Source organism: Danio aesculapii, chromosome 4, assembly GCF_903798145.1.
Source record: "Danio aesculapii chromosome 4, fDanAes4.1, whole genome shotgun sequence".
In the NCBI taxonomy this organism is placed as follows: Eukaryota; Metazoa; Chordata; class Actinopteri; order Cypriniformes; family Danionidae; genus Danio; species Danio aesculapii.
The window spans coordinates 30440108-30459653 of record NC_079438.1 but is presented as its reverse complement, the minus strand read 5'-3'; the positions used below and the strand labels follow the sequence as shown (position 1 = coordinate 30459653).

The 19546-nt window shown below is 40.3% G+C and overlaps 1 protein-coding gene across 1 annotated transcript in view; it reads left to right on the top strand.

Annotated features, from left to right (window-relative positions):
• Positions 1–469: 469 nt before the first annotated feature.
• The window catches only part of LOC130222861 (NACHT, LRR and PYD domains-containing protein 12-like), a 66992-nt gene continuing 47915 nt past the window's right edge, over positions 470–19546 (top strand). The window contains 2 exon segments of the mRNA XM_056455428.1: positions 470–576; positions 17911–18189. Coding sequence (XP_056311403.1) covers positions 17931–18189 — 259 coding nt within the window. The 5' untranslated portion in view covers positions 470–576; positions 17911–17930.

Sequence of the window (19546 nt, the reverse complement as noted above, 5' to 3'; positions counted from 1 at the left end):
AGATGAAATCAACTGAAATAATCTCAAAAGCTGAGCAACATGTCTGTCATCCTGGAGTCTGATGGAGAGTGATGAAGTGCTTTCTGGTTCTGCTGTAGTGTTACAGAGATCAATACTGTATGAAACGTATCTAAAATACAGCTTATTGAAGCCTTTTGAACAGCTTCATCATTGTTTTTGTGCTACTTTTACTCTTTTTCTCTTTTAAACTCTACACACTTCCCATCAGGAACAATATAAAACACAAGACTTAACTGGGGCTACAATTCATTCATTGTAACTTGTGTTACTGAGATTATAACAAGTATATATATATACCACATTTGGAAAAGTGACCTGTTATATTACAGTGACTGCTTTAATTTTGTACTGTCAACATTGCTATTACCAGCTGAGCAAAGCCTCCATTTCTATCTTCTATTCTTATCTACTTGTGTGTCTGTGTTTTTCAGACGTTATTTCCTCACGTCTCAAACAGGTTGTGACGTGTTTTCCAGAAGTAAAAGAATTTTCAGATCTGTTGTTCAACTCAACAGTTCAGCGGAGGAACAGAAAGATTTGCAGGCATTATTTGAGGTGAGAGTTTGCTCTTTCTGTGCTTTATATCATCTATGAGTGTCGTCTGATTATGCGTCGCTCATCTCTTTGTGTTTCTGAGACTTTACTGCTGAGCTGAAGACATTCTGAGGATTTCATTTCCACCTTTTAATGTCGAGTGTGTTTCTGGAAGAGGATCACAGAAAGCAAAAACCTTCTCATTCTGATACTGAAATATGTGTCCACTGTGCCCTCGCTCATCACTGTTGACATTTCTTTAGTTATATTGTTTTAGTCGTTTGATATGCAGTCACAGTCAAATAATTTGCAGATTAGATCTGCCATTTTTGATGCTCACAAACAATCATAAAGTCCTCGTGCTGCAGGTATAAGGTGGTTTGCTGAAGTTGCAGCTGTCGTGCAGTGAGGAGTTTGTGTCTTTAATAAACTACGTCAGTTTGCGTTCAATGAACAGTAAGAATGATTATTAAACACAACAGTCCCTTAGAAAGTCACGTCTCGCCTTCAGTTTCGGGCTAAGGTTTGCTTTGCACTCACACTACAAGCCCAAGGGAATCACTCTCTGGCACATCTCTTCTATCCGGGCCAGGACCGGCCAACTGAACCGCACTTGAGCCCAATTCAGAGCACTCACACTTCTCAAACGTACAACGAAACAGGACTGGCACGGTTTAGATGTGTGAGTGTGCCCATACAGAGGCTCTTAAATGCAGAAAACTCAAACTGCAATAACAGTATTCATGAATGCATTTAGTTTATTTTATGAGTGTAAATTTGAGGAAAAGAAGAGCTGGGTATCTTTATATGACAATAGTGATTTACAGTACAGTGGATTCACACAATCTTATTTGTAGATACATGAGCTGAAAACCCTGAAGGGTTTCAGCAGTCAAACTTGTTTCATGTATTTGCCCGAAGTGCTTCTGGTTTAACTGATTCTGATGATAAACAACTGCTGTGGCTACAACTGTCACCTTTTTTACATTATTTTTACCGTTTTATTTTTCTAAATACTATTAAACCTGTACATTTCAGAGGTCATGAAATTTCTCAAAACAAAAGCAGAAAACAAACTAAGAAATTCTCTTCTAAAATAAGGGAAATCATTTTCAAAAGTACATTCATTCATTTATTTTATTTTCGGCTTAATCCCTTTATTAATTTGGGGTCACCACAGCAGAATGAACCGCCAAGTTATCCAGCATATGTTTTACGCAGTGGATGGCCTTCTACCTGCAACCAAGTACTGGGAAACAACCATACACTCTTACATGCACACTCATACACTTCGGCCAATTTAGCTTACTCAATTTCCCTATAGCGCATGTGATTGGACTGTGGTGGAAACCGGAACACCCAGAGGAAACCCACACCAACATAGGGGGGAACATGCATACTCCCCACAGAAATGCCAACTGACCCAGCCGGGACCTAAATAGCTACTGTAACGTCTGCAACTATGAAAAATAAATGAACATATATGAACACATATAGACCCTTACAGTCTCCAATATATTATCAATTACATACAAACTACACACAGCATACGCTTCGTCCTCATTTGGGTTCAAAAACAACACGACGTATAGCCCAAAGTCAGAGCAAACCTCTCATAAGTGTCTTTAATCTTAAGCAGCACGTGTAACCTCTTGTTAGAAAGTAATTCCATCATTCCAAGTTCATAATAGTCCAAAAGGTGATGATAATAGTTAAACATGGCAGTTTGTTCATGTTTTAGGTTGCAAAAGAATCATTTGCTGCTGTTCTTTCCGGCTTCTCCTTTGTTTTTTTCGCACTTCAGTCTCGCTTTTGTCTTTTTCTGAAAGGATCAGATATCAGAGAGCTTCAATGTTCACGAGCACCTTATTAATATGAGCTAAAGAAGTTTGTTATTCCAAATATAGACGCGATCGCGAGGTCTCTGGAGAAAGTGAAACCGCTCACACTTTTAGACGGCATTGTAAAACAGCAGATTTTGTTTATGTTTTGTGGCTGTACACCAAGATGACGACAAGGTTTGTCTGAGCTTGGGTCAACCATGGCTTGTTATTATAAGTAAATATTATTATGGTGTAATGTCTCGGCTGTGTTTTCAAAAATGGCGCTTCCTTTGTTTTCATTCTCCTTATAATGCTCCTGTAATGCTTGTAATGCTTCTTCTCCTGTAAACCAACCTTATGGTACCCTTTGGGCCTGGTGGTATGGTACAGTTCACTTTTAGGTACCCTTTGACAGTGGAAATGGCCATAAAAGCGTACCAAACCATACCACTCCATGGAAACTTACCAAAAATGTACCACAAATGGTTGCAGCAGATGCCCTTCTACCTGAATCCCAGTACTGAGAAACACCCATACACTCTTACATTCACACTCATACACTACGGGCAATTTAGCTTACTCAATTCCCCTATAGCACATGTGTTTGGACTGTGGTGGAAACCGGAGCACCCAGAGGAAACCCACGAAATCCAGTTTGATTATGAAGATATGATGTGTAGTCAGTTTCGAGCAGGACAAGAAGTTTTGCTGGATTGAGTTGGTAGGGTCTATGGAGCAGGTCATTGCCCCTAGAAAGGTTTGAAAACTATTGAACTAGTTTAGTATCTAAAGTATTTCACGCAAAAGACACGATGTACACATGCGTAGCCAAATTCACGTGCGTAAAATATTTATACATACTCACAAAAACAATTCACATGCACAAAACAAAAATGCATATTCATAAAATACGTTTCACAAATGCAAAACACCATTTGCAAATGTATAAGAGTGTACAAAAAGTTTTGAATGTTTAAAACTTGCGAGTTCATCCTGAATGAGAATGTGCAAATCCTCTTTGACGTACGACTCTCCCTGGTTACGTATGTGTGTATTTTTGAGACTGTCCTGGCAGAAGCAGGCAAACTCATACCTTTCAGCCAATTAGATGAGAGCTGTATTCGAGGTCACCCACTCTGCACTCCATTTTCGCAGACTGTTTCTCTCCAACATGGCAAACAGAGAAAGAGATGTGCTTTAGAAAAACTTTTGTGCTTTAGTTACCTAATATGTAAAATATACGCTATCATTCGGTAATAATTAAATAAATAATCATTTTAAATGAAGCTAGAAACTCCAAAAATGACAATGAAGAAATGACAACATAATCTAAGTGTTTATTTGCTTATATCACAGGCTGTAGTAAACTTATTTATCCCCTTTTCTCAGAAGATGAAAGTCAGAGCTGTAGGCTTTATTTGACTGGATTTCATTGACTGAGGCAGCGACTCTGAACACAAAACTAAAGTGCCGTCCAGTTGAATATTCTGATTTGCTGGTGCTGGACATTATAGCCTAATAAAATAAATGACTAGGCTATTGTGAAAGCAGTATGATATATTAATCTGGTTGACCTTTTTTCAGCATTCAATACAATGTTTTATTTAGGTTGTGTCGTGTGTTCTAGTTTTGCTTTGGCTTACGTGGATGCGTGGGAGGAATAAACCAAGACAAGATGATTGTCTTTTCAGTATAACTTTTACTTAAAGTCTTGAACAACGCAGATACACAGTTTACTCACACTGTAACGAGGAGACTGACACGGAGGGATCCATTATGCAGTATTTATTAGTCACAGTCAAACATCCAATACGCACTAAAGTGTGAACACACATCAACAGTAATCAATAATGGTCTTGGGGCTGGCGGCTGACAGACACAGAGTGATTTACCAGGCATAGATCAGTGGCAGGCAGAGTGGTTCAGAATCCGTTAGACAGGCTTGGGTCGAGGGCAGGCAGCGTGGTTCAGAGTCCGTGTATAAAGCAAGGGTCGTGGGCAGGCAGAAGGCAACTCAGTCAGAAACAGTCCGGGGTTATTCTCAGAAGATCAGACAGGAAAGAACACTCAGTAATGCTGGCCAGGGCTAAACAAGACTTCGCAATGAACTGGTGTTAGAGTGTGGCTTATATAGGAAGCGCGGGTCGTTAACTAGATTCAGTTCAGGTGTGTGCACAATCAGTTTAGATGGATGATGTAATGCTTAAAAGTCCGGGGATGGTGATCTCTGCTGGCCAGTGAGGGGAATGACTGGGACAGAGTCGGTAACAGAGCCCCCCTCATACGAACGGCTCCTGAAGTGAGAAGAATCGCGACGCCGGGGTCTTCCACGGGGGCGAGGGGCCGGCATTTCCGGGTGTTGCAAGTGGAACTCATTCACCAGAGTTTGGTCGAGAATGTCTTTACGGTTGATCCAAGATCTTTCCTCCGGGCCGTACCTCTCCCAGTCGATCTGGATCTCAGGATCCGATAAGCCTCCTCTCCTTCAATCATGATAGGTGGGGGACCCTGTTCACTGGCTGCCACCTCCCTATCCACCTTGGCTGGACCAACAGCAGGCTTGAGCAGAGAGACATGGAATGTGGGAGAGATACGATAATCAGTGTCAGTCAAAAGGAAACAGGAGAGATTTGTCTTTCTATTTGGAAAGGACCCACGTACCTAGGGCTGAGTTTCTTGCAGGGTAGTTTCAGGTGAAGATCTCGAGCGGATAGCCACACCCACTGTCCTGGGGAATACGTGGGACCAGGACAACGATGCCGATCAGCCTGTTCTTTGAATCTTCGGATGGCATGCGTTAGATGGGTGTGAGCTGCGTTCCATACCTCCTCACATTTCTTGAACCAAGTGTCGACGGTTGGGAGTTCGGAAGTTTCACCAGACCAGGGAAATAGAGGGGGTTGAAAACCAAGTACACATTGAAAGGGAGTCAGACCTGTAGATGACTGTAGATGAGTTCTGCGCGTATTCTGCCCACATGAGAAATTTGTTCCACGCCGCCTAATTGGAGTGACAATAGGTGCGCAGGAATCGACCGATCTCCTGATTGAGGCGTTCCGTTTGTCTGTTGGACTGTGGGTGATAGCCTGAAGTTAGACTGATGTTGACCTGGAGGTTCTTGAAGAATGCAGACCACAATCGGGAGGTAAATTGGGGACCTCGATCTGAGACGATGTCTTCAGGTAGACCATAGTAGCGGAATACACATTCACATAGTAGTTCTGCCGTCTCCAGAGCTGTCAGCAGCTTGGGTATGGCGATTAGTTGACAAGCCTTAGAGAAACGATCAACGACGGTAAGTATGGTGATCTTCCCTTGGGACTGAGGTAAATCAGTGATGAAATCAATGGCTATGTGTGACCAGGGACGATGTGGGACCTCTAGGGGTTGAAGCAGCCTGGCTGGACGGTGACGGGAGTGTTTAGCCATCTGACAGGAAGAGCATTTGTTAATGAAATTGATCACATATTTATTGATAGATGACCACCAGTAGCGGGACTGGATTAGTTGAACTGTAGCTGTGCTGCCTGGGTGACCGGAACTGGGATGGTTGTGGACTTCAGCAATAAGTTTTTCCACGAAGCAACGGGGAAACAAAGATTCTGTTCTCAGGACATGCCTGCGGAGTAGGGTTTTGTTCAGATGCCTGAATGATTTCATTCTCGATATCCCATTGAATGGGTGCTAGGATTAAGGGATGCTTCAAGACTGGCTCGACATCCTCAGCCAATGTTTCTTCAATCGAAAGGCGAGAGAAAGCGTCTGCCTTGACAGTCTTGGAACCGGGGATGTAGGTGACTTTGAAGTCGAAGCGAGTAAAGAATAGAGCCCACCTTGCTTGTCTAGGGTTTAATCTCTTGCAGGACCGCATATATTCAAGGTTTTTGTGGTCTGTAATCACGGTGAATGGGTGTTTAGCGCCCTCAAGCCAATGTCTCCACTCCTCCAAAGCTGCTTTCATGGCCAGGAGTTCGCGATTGCCAACGTCATAATTTCTCTCAGCTGGGTTGAGCTTACGGGAATAAAAGGCACAGGGATGGAGTTTATTAGTGGTTTGAGATCTCTGGGACAGAATGGCTCCAATACCCGTGTTGGATGCATCGATCTCGACCACAAATGGTTGATTAGGATCAGGATGACACAGGATGGGTGCGGTTGAGAAACGGGACTTGAGTTGGTTGAATGCTCTAATGGCGTCTGAATTCCACTTCAGACGAGCGTTGTTGGCTTTGACCATGGCTGTAAGGGGAGCTGCTACTGTACTGAAGTTTCTGATAAACCGTCTGTAAAAGTTGGCAAACCCCAGGAAACATTGTAGCTGTCGGATGGTCTCAGGTTGTGGCCATTGCGTGACGGAGTCGACCTGCTGATCCATGGCGACTCCCTCGGGACTGATGATATAGCCCAGAAATGAGATGCAGGTTTGATGGAACTCACATTTAGAGATCTTGGCATACAGCTGGTGTTGAATCAGACGTTTTAAAACAGCTCTGACATGATGGGCATACAGCTGGTGTTGAATCAGACGTTTTAAAACAGCTCTGACATGATGTTCAGGTAAGGAATTGGAGTATATAAGGATGTCGATGTATACGATGACCCACTGATTGAGCATGTCTCTAAATATCTCATTTATGAAGGCCTGGAACATGGAAGGACTGTTAGCTAGGCCGAAGGGCATAACGAGGTATTCAGAGTGGCCATTTACGGTAGAGAACCCGGTTTTCCATTCGTCCCCCTGTCGGATACGGACGAGATTGTAAGCACTGCGGAGATCCAATTTGGTAAAGTATTGGGCTGAGCGGAGTTGTTCAAGGGCTGCTGGAACTAATGGTAAGGGGTAGCGGTACTTGACAGTAATTTCATTCAGTCCTCTGTAGTCGATGCAGGGGCGTAGACTGCCGTCTTTCTTCTTAACAAAGAAAAACCCGGCTGAAGCAGGTGAAGTGGATGGTCGTATGAAGCCTTTCTCCAGCTCCTCAGAGATGCAAGTATTCATGGCTTCAGTTTCTGGTTGAGAGAGGGGAAAAATGCGACCACGAGGGTGCGTTGTACCTGGCAGTGGCTCAATGGCACAATCATACTCGCGATGGGGCGGGAGCTTAGTAGCTTTCTGTTTGTTAGAGGCTTCGATGAGATCGAAATAAGCTTCAGGGACTTGACATAATTCAGGGTCTTCAATACTGGCAATGGTGTTAATCTGGAAAGGGAGGATAGAATGTAGACACTGGTTAAAGCAATTATTGCTCACGATTTTTCCAGGAAATTTGGGGGTCATGAAGTTGTAACCAGGGTAACCCGAGGATAACGGTGTGTCGAGGAGAGTCAATCACTAGAAGGGAGAGTTTTTCTTCATGAAGAGAGCCTGTTTGAAGAGAGATTGGCAGAGTTCGGAATTTTATGTGTCCTTCCCCCAGGGGGCGCCCGTCTATAGCAGTGATGGCTAGGGAAGAATTACAGGAGGTTAGAGGAATGGAATGGGTAGTGGTAAATGTGTGATTAATAAAGTTGCCAGCGGCTCCTGAATCGACCATGGCCAGAGTCGAGATCTCAATCTCCTCACATCTTAAACAAACGGGTACACTCAGAACATCATTAGTGGTCATGAACACGGTGGTGGCACTCACCGGAAGGGCCTTGGGCGGAGCTTTGTTGGGACACAGGATCTTCGTATGACCTGAAAGACCGAATATAGGCATAGATGATTTCTCCGTCTTCGTTCACATTCCTCGGGGGTTAGTCGGGTTCTGCCCAGTTGCATGGGTTCAGTGGGATTCTCAGGAGATACAAGACTGGGAATGACAGAGCACAAGGGATTACGGGTGCAAAGCAGATTGTCTAACCTGATTGAAAGTTCAATGAGCTGGACCAATGTTTTCCCATCATCACGACATGCCATCTCCTTTTGCAGTTCCGGGTTAAGAGCTTTCCTGTAGAGTGTCTTAAGAGGATCATCAGCCCAGCCCGTTTGCGCTGCCAGTGTGCGGAAATGCAGACCGAATTCGGCTGCAGGACGATCTCTCTGTTGAACACACAAAAGCTCCTCACCAGCATTACGACCACCCTCAGGATGATCGAAAACAGTGCAAAAACGTTTGAGAAAGTCGTTAAATGAGGGAAATATCGGGGTGCTGTCTGGCCAAACTGCAGTAGCCCAGTCTAATGCTTTTCCCGTGAGCAGTGAACATACAAAAGCAATTTTACCGTTCTCATCCTTAAACAGGTGGGGCTGTTGGGCGATAAACAGTTTGCACTGAAGTAAAAAGCCTTTGCATTTAGCTGGGTTACCTGAGAACTTATCGGGGAATGCCAAACGAACCCCGGAAACAGTCTGGGTCTGTGCAACAAATGGTTGACTTGGAGAGTAGTTGGCGGTGAGTTGCGCTGTGGGAGCAGCTTGTAGGTTTTGCAGTGATTTCACCAATTCATTTGTTAGCTGGGTTAAATGAGATAACTGTTGCTGATGTGTGGTTGATACCTGAGCTTGAGCTGTGACTTCGTGGGACAAAACCTGTACGGCTGCGGGATCCATGCGGGAGTGATTAATGCTGCATAATTTCACAAAGTCAAGATGTGTTTTAATTATGTTTTATTTCATATTATAAAATAAACAACTACTCAAGCTAGCTAATGGCCACCACGATGTGGATCACCATTACTGCAGTGGTTGACTAATTTAATTGCAAATAAGTTTACTAAAGCCTGTGATAAGCAAATGAACACTATGTTGTCATATTTTCATTAACCGAACTGAAAATAATCTTGTCAGTTTATCTTAATAATTTTTATCTATAATTATTATTATATTAATATATTATAATCTTGAATTATCATTTTTTTCATTAGTCACACGTTATTCTGTGTGCGGTAAGTTATTCATGACCCAGATGACAAATAATAAATTAAATAATAGACAAATAGGCTAATTAATGATAATAAAAAACAAAACAAAACGTAAAACCTACTTATTAAAACTGACTCGATTCTCCTCAGCTCTTCTCTTCGATAATGCGACTGTAGGCTGGAGGGCAGGTTATCAAAGCAGTGATCAGCCCGATTTAAAATCCTGAACAGCATCAAACATGTTTGAAATGTTCCAAGAGCCTCGATTTGTGTTGAAAAAGATCCCAAATGTGTGCCATTTTTTGAAGAGAGATGAACCTATGCCAGGGACAAAGTCCTGATTCAAATAAATCGGTTTTAACATAAATATAGCTTCCCCTCTCCCCAAAAACCTGGAAATCTGAGCTAGAAATAATAGAGCTATAAAGTATTGGATTTTTCTTCACTGTCTCTTCATACTTGTGTGGACAAGCAAACAAACTCCAGACAGACTGGGGCATAGGTCACAATACGATCTCAACCATTCCCAAATGAGTCTGGCATGGCAAGCCCAGTTATAATAAAAGATATTCCAGCCTGATCTCACGAGAAAATGTAAGTATTTTAAGTTTTGTCAGTTTAGTGGCTAATTCGTACGAATTCGTACGAGTTCAGTCGTACGAAATTGTACGTTTTAAAAAGGAGTGGCACCTAACCCCACCCCTAAACCCAACCGTCATTGGGGGATGAGCAAATCGTACTAAATTGTACGAATTAGATCGTACGAATTCATACGAATTAGCCACTAAATCAAAAAGTTACGAATTGCCGTGAGATTGTGTTGGATATTCGGCAGAGCTAATCCACCTAGCTCTGATGGCATCTGCAGAGATTTAAGCTTTTGTCTAGGTTTTTTTGCCATTCCAATTTAATCTAGAAAAAGCACTTTCAAGCTGGGTAGAGGCTTTCCTGCTTAACCATAAGGGTGTCATTTAAAGAGGGTATAACAATCGGGGGAGAATATTCATCTTAATTAAGCTAATTCTACCAAAGAGTGAAAAGGGAAGGGCTTGCCAGCGGTTTAAGTTTTTTTTTTTTTACTTTTTGAACAATTGGGGCATAATTGAGTTTCCATAGTTGATTTAAGACAGTTGACACTTTAATTCCGAGATAAACAAATCCAGAATTTTGACCATTTAAAAGGAAAATTTACTATAGATTCAGTATTGAAATTACCTAATGGCATGGCTTATGATTTATTGAAGTTAATTTTATAGCCAGAACTTAAACTAAATTCTTCAAATAATGAAAGTGTTGCTGGTGTAGATATTTTAGGTGATGATAAAAACAGCAAAAATATACCCTTTATATTTTTATTCTGTCTGAGAGCTTCTGCTAGAGGTTCCAAACCCAATGCAAACAGAAGAGGGCTGATTTATGATTTTTTTTTTTTGTTTAAGAATTAAAGAAATATTTGCTAAATTTAAAGTGGGTGGAAGGTGACCAATTTTTAATGAACCTGCAAACATTTCAGTAAGTGTTCCTACTACTTCTTTACCCATTTTTTAAAAAAGAATTCTGGGCAGAAACTATTTAGCCCAGGGGCCTTCCCTATTCTTAGCAAATTTATAGAAAAGAGAAATTCCTCTTCTATAACCGGCTTACATAGGACCGCTTGCTCTTCTGCTGTAAGAGTGGAGTCTAATGCCATTAGGAAAATCGTTGGTCCGTTGCTCTGTTGAATGACATTCTGATAAGTAAAGATTTTGATAATATTCTTTCATAATTTTGTTTATGCATTTGTTTTCAAATCTATGAGCCCCAGAGGTGTCTTTTAAGGATGAAATTGCATTAGTCTCTTCCCCTAGCCAGACGAGCAAGAAGATGACCAGGTTTATTACCTGACTCAGAGTCTGTGTCTGGCAAAGAAAAGAGATGTTTTAACCTTCTTAGTTAACAGTTGATCTAGAGCAGAGCAGGCTGCATTAAGTTGTTGGGACACCCCTCTGGAAGGTGACAATTTAAAATCTCTTTCCAGAATCTGAATTTTCCTTTCAAGTTCCTCTTTATTTTGCATTGCTGCTTTCTTTTTGACTGAGGTGTAAGATATAATTACACCTCTTAAGTATGCTTTCGCTGTCTCCCATAAGACTGACGAATTAATTTCAGGTGTTTTGTTAATTTCTATAAAGGTTTGCCACTGCTGATTGAGAAATTGTGTAAATTCCGGACAGCTCAGTAATGATGGATTAAGCCGCCACTGTCTGCTGTATGGATCTCTATAAGGTGGACAAACAGTCATTGCAATAGGGTAGTGGCCAGACAAAGTTCTAATCCCGATGGAACAGTCCTTTGTTCTGTCCAAGAACCCCTGCGATATTAAGAATAAATCAATACGTGAGAAAAATTGATGAGGCTGAGAGTAGAAAGTAGTCTTTCTCCTTTATATGTGATAATCTCCAAACATCAAACAATTCCAGATCCTTGCAAAATTCTAAAAGCCTAAGACTTCTCTTTAGTCTGATATCTCTTGGGGGGATTGATCTATAGATGGGTCAAAAACGCAGTTGAAATCCCCTCCCAAGAGTGTTAGAGAGCATGAAAAAGAAGAAATGTCAGCCAGTAATTTAGAAAAAAATTGAGGCTCATATATTGTATGAGCATAAACGCAACCAATCAACACATGTTTCCCATACAGAAAACATAAAAGAAGTACGTAGGGACCTTCATTATCTGTTACTGATTTTTCAACTTTAAAGGAAAGATTTTTTATATGATTAAGAATGGCAACTCCTCTACTATTAGATTTATAAGAGGAAAAGTAAACTTGGCCAACCCAGTTTCTATGCATTTTCATATGCTCTATATCAGACAGATGGGTTTCTTGTAACAGAGCAATGTGACATTTCTCTTTTCGAAAAAAAAAAAGAGAGAAGTTTTTGCCTTTTAACAACGTGATTAATGCCTTTTACATTAAGGCTGATCAGTTTTATATAACTCATAAACAAATGTTAACAAAATATTGAAATAGGCATAATAAAGCGAAAAATCCTAATGTGAAATGGTTTTGAGTTGTCAGAACAACACAGAGAACAGTCATTATGATGAACAAAAAATACAAAAGACCAAAAACATCCCACCCTTTTATCAAAATCAAATACAAACATGATTACACAAATCCCTCCCACCCACACTAATAATCTTAAATGCAAATGTACGGAGAATGTGAAAAAAGACACATCACACCGAAGGATGGAAAATAATTATGAAACCTCCCCACTCCCATTGTGCAAATTCTTACATAACAGTAACTTTAACTAAGCAGCCATAACGCATGACCCCTTTAAAGTGCAACAACATTTAAAGTTCATAACTAAATAAAAATAAAACTAAAGCAAAATGCGTGCGTGTGTGTCTGTGGGCGCGCACACATACACGGACATACATTCAGACTGACACACATACACCCACCCCACCCCCCACTGCCACAAACACACAACACCCCCCACATCAACCCAACGCAAGTAGAAAAAATGTTGGCAAAAAAGTATTTTACTGAGGCGCGAAAGTCTTTACCATCCGTCTTTTCGTGTGTTTATCCCATGTAAACAAATGGAAAACTGCGCTCCTCTCATCCATTCATAAAAATCATTGACTAGTCCAGTCCATTGAGAAACGCCTTTGCATCTTGTGCGCAGTGGAAAGAATAGTCTGATCCATTAATGTTAAAATAAAGATGAACAGGGTAGCGCATAATGAAACGGAGTTTGGATGAGCTGACCACAGAGATCGTTGTATGCCCGTCTCATAATGTCTGATTTCTTAAATTGTGGTTGAGCTTGTCTGACGTCGACACAACTTGGCTGATTGGATGAGCTGATTACCTTTCTGATATCAGTAAAGAAATGAGCAAACTCATTACATTTGCTTTCAGAGAGTAGTTCACTGAGAATCCAACTAATGGGGTTTGTGAGTCTTTCTATCGTTGCAAAGAGAGTACGAGCATTATTTACATTGCTGTTCATAAGCCTTGAAAACAAAGTCTGCCTAGCAGTGTTTAGTTCCACATTAAAATCATGAAGACTGTCTTTATAGATATTATAATGGACTACTAGTTTCGTCTTCCTCCACATACGCTCAGATTTTCTGCACTGTCTTTTCATCATTTGAATTGCTGTTGATTTTCTCCAAGGTGCTTTCTGTCTGCCAGTCATCTTCCTGACTTTAACAGGTGCAATGTCATCTATGACATTCTTAACTTTAGAGTTAAGCAAATCAAAGAGAGAAACAAAAGAGTATGCAGATAAACTCGGTGCTAGCGGTATGGCCTTCATAAACTGCTCAGTATGCATCTCTTTCTGACAGAGACAGATCTGTCTTTAATTGCTGGAGTGATCAACATATCAAAGAAAATACAGAAATGATCAGATAGTACAACAGTCTTAACAACAGTCTATGGAATGTGTAAACCCTTAGTTATAAGTAGTTTAAGAGTTTGTCCACGATTGTGTGTGGGTCCTTGAACATGCTGAGTCAGATCAAAAGTGTTAAAAACAGTCATCAGTTCTTTTGCAGCATTGATTTCAGGATTATCAATGTGAATATTAAAATCTCCAGCAATAGTAAAATAGTCAAATTCAGAGGTTACAATTGATAACAGCTCTGTAAAATCATCCATAAAAGTTGGAGAATATTTTGAAGGTCTGTAGATAATGATCAGTAAAATGCGTGGAGCACCTTTTAGTGCTATACTTAGATATTCAAAAAAACAAATAGTCACCAAATGACACTTGCTGATTTTTGGTTGCTAACTGGGGGCTAGCAGCAATGGAGTGTGAGAGTTTAGTCCCAGCAAACACCAGTTCCTCCATCTTTTTTGAAAAATTCAAGCGAGGCGAGCAAGGTGACAATGAGAACGTGTCTGGTCAGAGATCATCCATAAGTGCTGAGACTTGATGCTGTTCTGATGCATCACAGTCTGCCTATGTTGAGCTCAGTGTGCAGGGCGCAGTCGGCAGTTTGTTTGTTATCAGTGGTTGTTGTGGCTGCGTGGTGTTATCGCTGTCCTTGTAGGATGCATCAGCCACAAGTCCACTCAGGAGCTGATTTGAGGTCCTGTGGTCATTCGGACAGTTGCTAGGTGTATGTGTGCCATCTGGGTTGAGTTCAGTGGCATACACAGCTGATGGATGATGGAGGGAGAAGAAGATGTTGTCCTTTAGCACTTTTGCACCAAGCTTGTTTGGATGAAAGCCGTCTGATGTAAATAGTTGTCTTTGGTTCCAGAAGAGATTGAAGTTGTCAATGAAATTCAGTCCTTTTCTGTTACATGTTTTCTGCAGCCATGCATTTAGACCAAGGAGCCTTAAAAACATATTTGTCCCTCTTGCAGGGAGTGGTCCACTGATGAACGGCTAAATCTTCAATCTTTTAACTGTTTCCAAGAGCTCACAGAAATCTCTATTGAGCAGTTCTGACTGCTCCTTCCAAATATCATTCTTCCCCACATGGATGATAATCCGTTTTGCTGTCTCATGTTTCCTTAATATGTTCTCAAGTTCTTTGTTTATATCAGATAGCAGTATATCATTGTAGCTCTGCTCCTAAAATTTTTATTAATTGAATCTCTAACAATCAATGTTCTTATCTCGGCTGCGATCAGAGTAGAATGCCGCTGTCTAGTTGGCCTTGAGCCTCTGTTCCGTGCAGAATTAGCTGCTGAGTCATGCGATCTCCGTCTGACTACATTTGGGGATTCCTCACTCATATTACTGAAAACTTCATATCTGTTCTGAAGCTGCATTTGAGTCAGAGCTGTATTTGGGGTAGAGAACGCTAATGCAGCAGCGTGTGATCTTCGTGATCTGACCCCGCGAGCACCCTTTGGTCTCGCACCTTGTTTATGCCATTGTTCACGCTGATTTTCAAGTTTTAATTTGTTCTTTTCTCAAAACAGTAGCTGGAGTAAATTTATGGGACTCACTGGCTGTATGCTGTGAGGGTCCACAATGAAGTGGTCCTGTGTGATCCGGCAGTTCTGGTCGGATTACAAGTAACTTTGTTTCAAGAACTGCAATCTTTTGTAAACGTTTGTGGCAGTTTGTGTAGCAGGGAGATTCTAAATCAATATAATCCAAAGCCATTTTCACAGCCGTGTTTTCCCATCTCAGGAATGTAAGCAGCTGGTAGCGGGAGGATTATTTAGACGATAATTTCCCTCTTGTTAGTCAAGTTGTATTCCAGAAAGTTTGTAGATTAGATGTTGACATTCAAGCTGTGTCGTTTGAGCACTGTTCTGATAGGCTCAAGTTAAAATTAGAGTATAAAACATAAAAGCAAGAGTGGAAGGAGCGGAGCAGTAGGCAAAGATGTCCGAACAGTACAATCGATAAGGCAGTCCAAAGTCCGAAATCCAAATAAGCAGTGGTCAAAAGGCAGGCAAGTAATCATAACAACAAGGCAAACACAATAGTAAAGAAAATGCTTAGTAAGGCAGTGGAACTGGCAATATTTCGCAAAGAGAAGGTCCAAATGGTGTTTATATATGGTGATAACATGAAGAACCACCGAGGAAGTGCAGAGTCAATATACTGGAGAAAGCTCCCTCTGGTGGTGGGATGGATGAGACTCTGCCTCATTCATTACATAATATGTAATTATGTATTGAAACTATTTAATGTGGATTTCAAAACAAGCACCCATGCAAAATGAGAATGATTACTATTAGGCCTACCATTACAGGACATTTATTTGAAATGACTGCTCCTCTGGTTAGTGACTGCTGGCTGTTGCTTGTGCTCTGAGAATGTCTGCAACATAATCAAAGGTTGACATCAAGTTTTCACTTGATGAATTGTAAGTAGCTTAAATAAAATGAATAGGCCCACAGGTATGAATGAATGAATATTACCAGTGTGCTGATCAAACGCTGGATATATGTCTTGCAAGTCTGATTCATTTTCAGTACTTGGATGGATTGTACACATTCATTAATATCCATTAATCATCCACTCATGACGTCACTGTGAGGGGTAGGGTTAGGAGCAGTGTTAGCTGTACACTTTAAAAAGCATCAGATTGCCTGTGCACCCATTGACTTCAGGAAGCTGAAATGTATTCATATTTTCCAACCAACTGCTCCATTATCAAGGTTTTGAAATGACTGCATGCACTTGGTGGATGATATGTACCCACATAGCAACATTTCTCTTGCCCAGCTCTGGCCCACACAATCAGGTTTTGCTTGGCCCACATGCCACAGTGAATTACAGTACATCACTGGACCAAGTATAGCTTCCATATAAGTGCCAAACATGGACCATATCTGATCTCAGTCAAGTTAATTACCTATAACTTGCCCTGAACTGGGCCAGCTATGGCCCAATGTTTAGCTATTGTCTGGATGCCAGATTTGGTGTGTCACGACTGCAGTAAAATTGATAAACCCATGAGGCATTGCCCTTTAGGCACATTAATAATGGTAATGGTTTGACATGGTTAATAATAATATATTTTTAAACTAATAATTTAGTTAATAAAATATATGCAATGTAGGTTAAATTCAGTTATTTTGCAACATCAAAAAAACAATAGATTAATAAATCTGGATTGTTTCCTGGATTAAAATGAAGGCATTAGAAAATGCAAACAGGAAGATGGAAATGACTTTGTGCACCAAAATATTTCTTTACGCAAAAAATAATTGAAATGTATTTTAAAAGTGGGTCAAGATAGGCCAAACTTACATGGCCCACATATGAATTTTTAACATCTGGTCCATGTCTTGCATGCTGCCTTAAAGACAGTGCCACCTCTGCCAAACCTGGGTAACGTTTAGCCCACATGCTGTTAGCCAGTGCCGGATGAATGCCTGCTCTACCAGCTTTAAAACAAATCTGGGCAATAATTCTTGCTATCTGGGTACATTCTCGAGCTGCTGCAATGATTATCTAGTCCTTTTCCCATGTCTGCATTAAACAGCATAAACTGAGGTCTAGGTTGCCATGTGTGTCACAATAAAAATAACATTTGATTCAGAGGATTATGAGCATGTACAACTACATCCCAAAAGCTGTTATATTATATTAGTCGTCATGTTTTTTTCAGTGTTAACGTTTTTTTTTTTGCAATAATTCTACAACACCGTCAGATAAAAATGTACCAATAAGGTATAAATATAACTGTACCTTTAAAGGTCCATGGTAGGTCCTTATTTTGTACCTTGTATGAATTATAAGATCTACTCTAAAGGTACAGAAATGTCCCTTTCAGGGTACCGCCAGATTGATGGGTATTTTTACTCAAATTAAGTAATATGCCAGGGTCTTTTAACAGTGGACATATGTGTGTGGTTCTTCACCGGTCTCACCTGTCATCTGAAGTCTTTTCTAAAACTGATTGTATTAGTTTACTAAAATGGTTGTGTTTAACCAGTTGAACATCTAAATAAACACTTCTGTGGTATGATACAGGAAGAAGAGTTACAGAGCTTCTGCTCAAGACACAAGTTAGGTAGACAAACAAACAACTACATTACTCCTGGTTAGTAAGAGCCCCTTAAAATAGGGACAATCAATTTTCAAAATGCAGCTTTTTTGAAATGTCAAGTTTCTACTCACATGGTAATTTCATTATTTAAATAATAAATAAATGCTTAGGACCATATGTTAATTGTGAAACTAATTCAGATGTTGTTACTCTTGTCATGTAGCTGTAAATAGGTAATTCACCATGGCGAATGTTAAACAGCTGCTCGACAACTCACTGGATGGACTGTTAGAAGCTGAACTAAAGAAGTTTCAGTGGTGCTTAGTGAATTACCATAGAGGGATTTCAAAAGCAGAAATGGAGAATGCAGACAGGTTGAAGACAGTGGATAAGTTGGTGTCATGTTTTGGACCAGAAAGAGCTGTAAAGATCACAGTGGACATCCTGAAGAAAATAAAGCAGAATGAATTGGCTGAAGAGCTGGAGAATACACAGAAGCAAGGTATTGTTTAATGTCCTTGTCAAATCTTTCATGTTAAAACCCTGTCCTAGCAATGATTTTTGACTCAGATGTATTGTCATAACATGTATTGCACAGCTTCTGAGCAATAAATTTAAATATATTTAACATTATGTATGTAACTAATGTATGTGAATATATTGTTTGCCTTTGTTCATCTGAATTTGTTACTTTATTTATATGTGCAATTGTTCTTTTTTGAAATGGGAAGCACAAGACATAACTATGTTAATGAACAAAGAAAAACAAGAACGAAGCAGCTTAGAATAAGTTGTAAAACAAACATTTCTGAAACAGGAACACATTGTAAAGTCAGCTCACACTGTCCGTAAATTGTCCGTTGTGTATGAGTGTATATGGATGTTTCCCAGTGATGGGTTGCAGCTGGAAGGGCATCCGCTGCCGCTGCGTAAAACATGTGCTGGATAAGTTGGCAGTTCATTCCGCTGTGGCGACCATAGATTAATAAAGGGACTAAGCCGAAAAGAAAATGAATGAATACTACTCTCATTAAAGTTTATTTAAGAATTGGATTTCGGTAGTGTTCCCTCATTTTCAGTCATTAGGAGTCTGCATATCTGTTGAAATAATTGAGCATTAGCAGAATCATAGTCCAACTGCAAGATCTCTATCAAGCCTTTTACACAATTTATGCTTTACAAAGAGAGAAGACCTTAATCCCAGGAGCACACAAAAATACAACTATAAAAACAATCATTTATTACTCATTTGCACAGATAGAATGAACAAATATGGAAAATAAGAGTTGAGCAAAGGAACACAAGAACAAAGATAAAGTTGTAAAATAAACATTACTGAAACAAGAACACATTGTAAAGCCGGCTCACACTGTGCATTTTTTAAATAATCCTATATGATTGTAGCTTCTTCATGAACATGATTCTCAAGTCAGACTTTAGGATCTTAGTGTTCATAATGTCAAACTGTACAACAATAAAGAAGCCCCAAACGTGGACAAACAAGAAAGTTTGTCTGAAGTTGGAAATCATCCATCCATGACACATTCACTAACTTGTATTCAGAAAGGATAAAACACAGCAAACATTACAAATCTTCAGCGTTATCTTGTCCATAACATGCCTCAATAATAAAACCTGAAAAAAAATTAGCTGTTCTGACATTTCTGCGTGGTGGGTTGGAGTTGACCTTGTATCTTGCTTTGGAGGGCTTGAGCCCCTGCACCTTCTCTTCTTCAAATAAAAGTGCATTTTTTTCTGGGGACAATACATAATTTTTTCTCTATATTTGTGTGCATGTTTTGTTTGCAGACAGTCATTCCTGTGGAAAAAAAGAATACTAAACAAAATGTTAGGTCAGG